The following is a 7,206-nucleotide window of genomic DNA, read 5'->3' as shown; positions in this document are numbered from 1 at the left end:
CCTCGCCTGGCCCTCGATGACAGGAACGTGACCCTGGAGGGCAGGGGCAATGCCAGCGAGTGTCTGGCTGCCGTCAAGAAGCTGTTCAACTTCTCGGCCTGTGGCCAGAGCCCTCGCCTGGCCCTCGATGACAGGAACGTGACCCTGGAGGGCAGGGGCAATGCCAGCGAGTGTCTGGCTGCCGTCAAGAAGCTGTTCAACTTCTCGGCCTGTGGCCAGAGCCAAGACTGCACCTTCAATGGCATCTACCAGCCCCGGGTCAGCGGGATGTTCATTGTAAGTCAAATCCTGGCCTCCCACCTCCCGGGCACAGGGTGTCCCTGGTGTCTCTGTGTGTCCCATGGCACTGTCACCTTCCCACGGCGGAATGGGGGCAAGAACCACCCAAATCACCACTGCCCCGGGGCACCACAGGGATCGCTGCTATCTGATTTTCCAGCCAGCTCTCCAAATGGGACAAAGTTAATAAACCAGGTGCTTAGCCAAAAACCAAGCTTTCAGTTAAAAAAAAAGCTCTGCCTGTGTTTGATGTGCTGCTGTAGCCAGAAGGCATCTACACCCCCAGCCCCATCTCTGCTGGCACGTGGACAGCCATGCCCTGGGACTATGCAAGGGTGGGACAGACCCAGGGAAGGACAAACCCCACTTCTTGCTTTGAGGGAGACGGGGGAGCTGCTGGGAGGGTTTCCCCACTGTAACTCAACTACATTTCGGCCTCTTGCCTTTCAGGCCTTCTCTGCCTTTTACTACAACTTCAAGTTTCTCAACCTGACCGAGAGGCAGCCGCTGGCCGCTGTCAGGGAGACCATCGAGCATTTCTGCACAAGGAGCTGGGCAGACGTATGTTCCCCATGATGGGAGGCTGTGGGGAAGCTTCACAAGCAAAGGGATTTTGAGGAGGGGGAGAGGGAGCAGGAACTCCCCCAGGACAAGGCTTTCTGGTCGCTGAGCTGTACAATACACAGCAGAGCCATCCCTGAGCTCTGTGAGGGGTCCAGGACTCTGCTGCACCCACCCTTGGGAGCCTCCTTGCTCATGCAACATTGGGAAAGGGGAACCAGGGCAGGTGAAGGCAGCAAAGGGGAACCAGAGCAGGTGAAGGCAGCAAAATCTCCTCACCAGCACAGGAGCTGTGGATGGAGGTGGGGCTGGACCTTGGAGGATGGCACCAGCTCCGGCACCACGATGGGGAGCAGTCACATTGGGATGGAGAAGGCCAAGAGAAGTGCTAGGACCACCATGGGACAGAGAGCAAGGAGACTGAGATAGGAGAATCTAGAGCAGGAGGAGCTCCAATACATCTCCCTGTTTCCATGTGGAGAATAAATCCTCTTCAAAGAAAGACAGGTCTAAAATACCTGCCTTTTCCTGAAATTTGAGTCTTTTTCTGTATGCTGGTGGCTGTGAAGCCCTCGCCCCTCATACAGCAGTCATCAGAGCATTGCCCCTGCGTGGAAATTGCCTGTAAATAACTTCCTTTCCTTCCCAAACGTATCCCCACCCCAGCTGTCTGCTAGCTACCCCGAAGAGAATCCTGAGCGGCTGCCGAAATACTGCGCCAATGCCAACTACATCCTCACGCTCCTCCTCGACGCCTACAAGTTCAGCGAGACCAGCTGGAACAACATCTTCTTCCAGAAGAAGGTAGGCAGAAAACGCAGCCTGCGGGCACGATAGAGGCAGGGCTAGAGAGAGGAGCCAGCTTCCTGCATCGGCGTGGCTTTCCTGCAGCACTAACCCATCGTCCCCTCTCTCCCGGGGCAGGCGGGGAGCGCTGACATCGGCTGGACGCTGGGGTACATGCTGAACCTCACCAACATGATCCCCGCCGAGGCTCCGGCGCGGGTGAAAGGGCACGTCCCTTCCCTCTGGGCTTTGGCCGTTGCCTTCATCGTCCTCACCCTTGCCTTGGGGCTTGCTGCCCTGCTCCTGCTCTTGTGGGTGTAGGATCCTGGCTGTGTTTTTGGAGCCCAGCAGGACCACGAAGGGCTGTCTGCACTGCCATGCCCTGAAGCTCTGCCAGCAGCCTGAGGCTGGCTCAATGATACTGAGAACATCAACAACTACAGCACTGAGGAACCGAGGTCTGACCTCCCACAGGACAGAGCCCAACATGTATATAGGCTCCACGAGTTTTTCAGAGGAGCTCAGCTTTGGTGGAGACCTGCTGGGATCAGCCTACACACCCCAGCCATGCCTGTCTGCCTCCTTACTCTGCTATACCTGTTACAGATCTGGACTCCATCCCATCAGCTGGTCCGTGGGGCTGTGGAGCCCAGCCTGGCCATGGAAGAGCTCCCAAAGTGCCAGACTGTCAGTGCACGGCTGCAGGCACTTGGTGGCAGGGAGCTCTGTCTCTCCTGAGGTTGTATTGCTTGGCCTTGTCTGATGGTCTTGGAGACAGAAGGCAAACTGAGCATCTGCAGTCCAAAATGCGGTCCCATCATCCATCTCATTTCACCTCACCTGGCCTTCCTTTTCTTCTGGGATAAAGGGATTGATGTTCCCGAGTGATTTCCAGGAGACCAGGCTGTCCCAGCAGCAGAAGACTGGGGGCCAAGCTGAGACCCCGTCATGCCCTGACCCCCCACACGTGGCTGAGCTGGGTCCTGCCCACAGCTGCGCCCTTGCCTTTCATTCTGCTCATCTGTTATCTGCCCGGGGATGACTCAACTTGTTATTTGCCTCCTGGCAGCAAGGACCTGACCTTGGACGTTTCTGCAGAAAGGCAGGCGTCTCACGGCTCTCGTCATCCAAATAAACATTGTAAAAGTCTGAACAGGGAAATGCCTGTTACTGTGTTCCTGCACAATTACGGTTTTATTGTTTCCGTCTCCCATGTAAGGGCTGGTGATGATGACAGAGACTCAAGGGGGAATCAACATTGCTTTGGGCTAAGGGAGATGCCCCTGGAGACCTCCCAGCATCTGCCAGATCTTGGAGAGGAGGCAGCAGGACATGAGGACAGGCCTCTTCCTTCTGAGAGTTGGGCTGCACCCACCTCACCGATCCACTGGCCACCAGTGGGAACCCCCAAAAATGTAAGAAGGGCCCTGGAACTGCCACTGACGTGACCCAGCAGTGTTCCCAAATCATCTGTGTGCTGGAAAGTGAGGGTGAGACATCTGCCACGCACAGACACAGGGTGCAGCTGGACTGGAGATGAACCTCGTGCAGGACAGCAGGGGCTGCTGCCATCCCTGACCTCACAGGGCTTCCCAGTCCTGGGCACAGCCCAAGCCCCATCTACCCTCTCATCTCTCTTCTCTGGAGACATCCAAACCCACCTGGAAGTGTTCCTGTATAGAACAAGGGGTAATGGCACCAAGCTGTGCCAAAGGAGGTTCAGGTTAGAGATAAGGAGGAAGTTCTTTACTGAGAGGGTCGTCAGAAGCTGGAACAGGCTGCCCAGGGAGGTGGTGGAGTCACCATCCCTGGATGTGTTTAAAGAGCGGGTAGATGAGGTACTTAGGGATATGGTTTAGGGGGTAGACAGGAACGGTTGGACGTGATGATCTCAGAGGGCTTTTCCAACCGAGCAATTCTGTGATTCTGTGTGATCTCCTCTGGGTGATCCTGCTCAGGGGGTTGGACTGGGTGATCTTTAGAGGTCCCTTCCAACCCTGACCATGCTGTGATTCTGTGACACTAGGCCAGCTCTCCCCATAGCCCCAACACTGCTGTCCCTGTGGCAGGTGGTGGTGGCTGTGGGCGATGCAGATCCTTGCCCCGGGATGTCTGTCCCACATGGGGTACCTGCTGCAGGCTGTAACCATTCCTGTGATGACCTCGTTGCTGCCAAACACCCCTTCTCTCTTCCCTGACCCACCACCTCCAGCAGCCCCACATCACTGTGGTCCCCACGCCCCCAGCACTGATCTTCTGCCCCACACACCCATGCCCTCCCTCCCAGAGCATCTCCAACCAGCAGTGAGGGGAAAGGAAAGCCAGGGAGCACACAGCTGCAGGGAGGATTTTTTTTAAAGCCTGTGCTGGTCCCAGCTCACCAGCCCAGCACTCAGCTGCCCCACATTACAAGTTCACGGCTCCTGGGCACATGGGGATGATTCCTTGGTCTGCAGCTCCTCGTGCAAGCGTGAAGCAGGACGAGGTGGTGTTGGCAGCCCTTGGAGCCAGCGCTGCTAGAGACTCTCGTAACCGTAGGAGTTTTTCTGGCAGCACATGACTGTGAGGAGGCAGAAGATGAGGATGAGCATGACGGCCAGTAATACCGTGGCTGCTATCCAGTTGCTTCTTTGGAGCCCAACGACTCTCTGGGGAACATCTGAGGGAATCATGTTGGTGAGGTTGAGCATATAGCCTAGCGTCCAGCCCACATCTACGTTAGCAACCTGTGCAGACAGAGAAGAAAGAGGGATGTGAAAGGCTGTAAAGTACCATGTAAGCTGAAGAGCTTGGTCCTGCTCCACAACCACTGTATCTGCGCATACCTTGGCCCCGTTAGTGAGACAAGCTGGGGGACAGCATTGGTGGCCCAGGCCAGGTGTTCTAGCCCATAAACATAACTCAAGAGCTGCTTGGTCAGTCCCTCTCACTGCCCTGGGCAGGTGCAGTGCCCCATGCTGCCCCCTTATCCCTTGATCCCCCACCCAGGCAGTGCAGGGGCAGCGGCAAGGTGGGTGTGAGTCATTTCCCAGCACAAAGCATGGAAGCTGGTGGTCCCTGGGTGCTTTCCTACCTGCCGGACAAAGTGGATGTTGAGCCACGTTTCACTGTTGAACTTGTAGCCTTGCAGGAGAAGGGTGAGGGTGTAGGAGCTGGCTGCGCAGGCGTCACGGAGACGGGTCCTGTTCACGGTGGGGAACTGCTCCTGCACCTGCAGGGATGGAGGAGCAAGGGAGGGCTGTCAGCATGGAGCAGCACTCAGTGCACCCACAGCACAGCCAGGAAACAAAACCTGAGAGTGCCTGGGCTGGGGAGCAAGGAGGACCCCAGGGGGCTGCAGGCTGCTCTCCCTTATTCTCTATCCAGAGATCCCATGCTCCTCCCAGAACCTCCAGCTGCATTTGCACAGCAGAAGATGGGCTGTGGATGAGCCCTCAGGCTGCCCAGGTGAAATGCAGGCAGAGGCTGGCATCTCCCAGGCAGGATCTCACCTTCTCCCAGCTGCTGTTGCAGAATTGATGGATGGTGGCGTTGACCGAGCTCAGGGCCTGCCCTCCAGTCAGGTTCAGAAAGTGAAGGTTGTGATAAAGCCCCGAAAAGGCCTGTGGGTGTTTAAAGTGGCAGGTTAGTGAGGAACCCAGGCCCCTCTCACTGCCTGCTCTGCAGGGGTCCCTAAGGCCCTGATCAGCACTGTAGGGCGATGCCTGCCGAGCTGCTGGGAGGGAGCCCAGGGGCCACTGCCAGCACCAAAGAGATCCGTGCTGTGACAAGAGGTCGGAGTCTGCACATCTGGGCACATCCCAGCTTCCAGCACATCTGCTGTCCCTCACACTGGTCAGACTTCTCTCCCATGGCAGTGTTCATGGGGTCTTGGCCCAGCCTCTGGTGCCCCCAAACCCCACACCCCACCACAGCCAAGGGGATGGAGGCTCCTTACGAAGAACTGGCCCCGCACGGGCGGCTGATAAACCCCGTCGAACCCGCACGTCCTGTTGGCCCCGCAGCTGACGTTGAAGAGTTTCTGGACAGCGGTGCTGCACGCCATCGGGTCCCCCGTCCCCGTCACCGTGAGGACCTGTGCAGGGCTGGGTGTGCTCGCTGCATGAACACAGGGACTGTCGTAGAGGTCTGCCATGGTGATGTTCTCCTGATATCCCCTGGGGTAGCAGGGATGCGATATCTGCTGGGGAGATAGGCTGTCCTGGAGAGAGTGGGAGCAGTTAGCATCACCCTGGCACTGAGGATGAGGATGGAAAGGAGAGAAACAGCCCACAGACACTGCCTGTCCCTACACCTGGATGCAAGTCATCGGCACCATGCTTAGCATGCTGCCCCCACCACCCATGGGGTATTGTCCACGCCAGGCCAACGTCATGTCATGGGGTGCAGGCACAGAATTGGGACCAGCACAGCATGGCCACGCTGTGGTCAGGGACAACTGCGTGGGCAGGACCTCACAGCTGCTGAGGATGGACCCATTTTGTCACCACTCCTCCTTTGTAGGATCGCTGTACTCCACAGGAGAGCCAGGGCAGAGAAGCCATTTAAGCAAAAACAACACAGATGCTGATTTCCCTCTGCAAGGTGCTCTGGATGTGGTCTTTTGCCCATTCCAACCAGCATAACCCAACGTTGAGACCTCACCCCACAGCCAGTGGGCATGAGGGTCCCCCTGTGCAGCAACACCACCTCCCCTCACTCTTCCATGCCTAGTGCCTGCTGCTAAAGACCAGCTGGTTCAGATTTCCACCCATAAAACCAACTTATTCATTATCAGACTGGTGCTAAAAACTTCTGCTGGGTCTTCCCCAACCTCCCAGCATCCAGCAGGTCCCCTTCTCCAAGATTTGGTCCTTTCAGTCCCCTGTCACTGGGTTAACACAGCCCCTCCATCAGGAATGGGATGGAGATCTGGTGGGCAAGATAGTCCCAGGACAGGGTCCCTGGCAGCACCCATGGTCAGGCATCCTGATTTAGGGTGTCTATCTCCACCTCAGCTCAATCCTGCCCTGCTGTTGGACGAGCCCTGAGATGGGGTGGCCCCGTTGTATCCAGCATCCTCACTGGTGCTTGCACAAAGGCACTGAGCCCAGCAGCCATCACACCCAGTGGGTGCTGCCTGCCCAGCTTTGTGAGATCAGGGCTCAAGCTGCACTGGAGAGGCACAAGGCTGCAGGTGGTTACCTGGTGTAAGGATGCCATCAGCATCTTCAGGGCTTGCTTTTGCCCATAGCAGAGGTAGCTGTGGGTGTAAATGGAGTAGTTGGTCCCGTACAGCCTGAGGAGGGCTCTCGTGCTGTTGTCATCTATGGGGATCCCAGGAAGGAATGTGATCTGGGTTGAAGCCCCACCGAGGTCCAGAGCTCCGACCACATCATCTGCAGGTGGGTGGGTCCACTCGCCTGTGAGGGAGCACTGCCCAGCACCGAGAGTTACCACAAGGAATGGATGCAGGGTGACCACAAGGGTATCGGCGTCCCAGCCCAGACCGCAACATGGCAGGGAGGGGGTCCTTCTCTGCCCACTTCCCAGCCCACACCTTGACGAGTGTCTCCAGCAGGTAGTTGATGGTGATCCAGC

The 7,206-nt window shown here is 57.1% G+C and overlaps 2 protein-coding genes across 2 annotated transcripts; one reads left to right on the top strand and one right to left on the bottom strand.

Annotated features, from left to right (window-relative positions):
• Window positions 1-44: 44 nt before the first annotated feature.
• On the top strand, window positions 45-1,947 carry LOC104541567 (ectonucleoside triphosphate diphosphohydrolase 8-like; the record flags this gene model as incomplete). Its single annotated transcript, XM_010185659.1, has 4 exons — window positions 45-276; window positions 730-840; window positions 1,507-1,644; window positions 1,765-1,947. Coding segments are annotated over 4 exons (664 nt in total), but the record flags the coding sequence as incomplete, so codon positions are not given.
• A 2,195-nt stretch (window positions 1,948-4,142) lies between these two features.
• On the bottom strand, window positions 4,143-7,201 carry LOC104533508 (ectonucleoside triphosphate diphosphohydrolase 8-like; the record flags this gene model as incomplete). Its single annotated transcript, XM_010185658.1, has 6 exons — window positions 4,143-4,352; window positions 4,700-4,837; window positions 5,118-5,228; window positions 5,564-5,827; window positions 6,811-7,041; window positions 7,166-7,201. Coding segments are annotated over 6 exons (990 nt in total), but the record flags the coding sequence as incomplete, so codon positions are not given.
• Between the last annotated feature and the right edge of the window lie 5 nt (window positions 7,202-7,206).

This window comes from Mesitornis unicolor, unplaced genomic scaffold (assembly GCF_000695765.1).
Source record: "Mesitornis unicolor isolate BGI_N332 unplaced genomic scaffold, ASM69576v1 scaffold34275, whole genome shotgun sequence".
Lineage (NCBI taxonomy): Eukaryota > Metazoa > Chordata > Aves > Mesitornithiformes > Mesitornithidae > Mesitornis > Mesitornis unicolor.
This window is presented reverse-complemented; position numbering and strand designations above follow the sequence as displayed.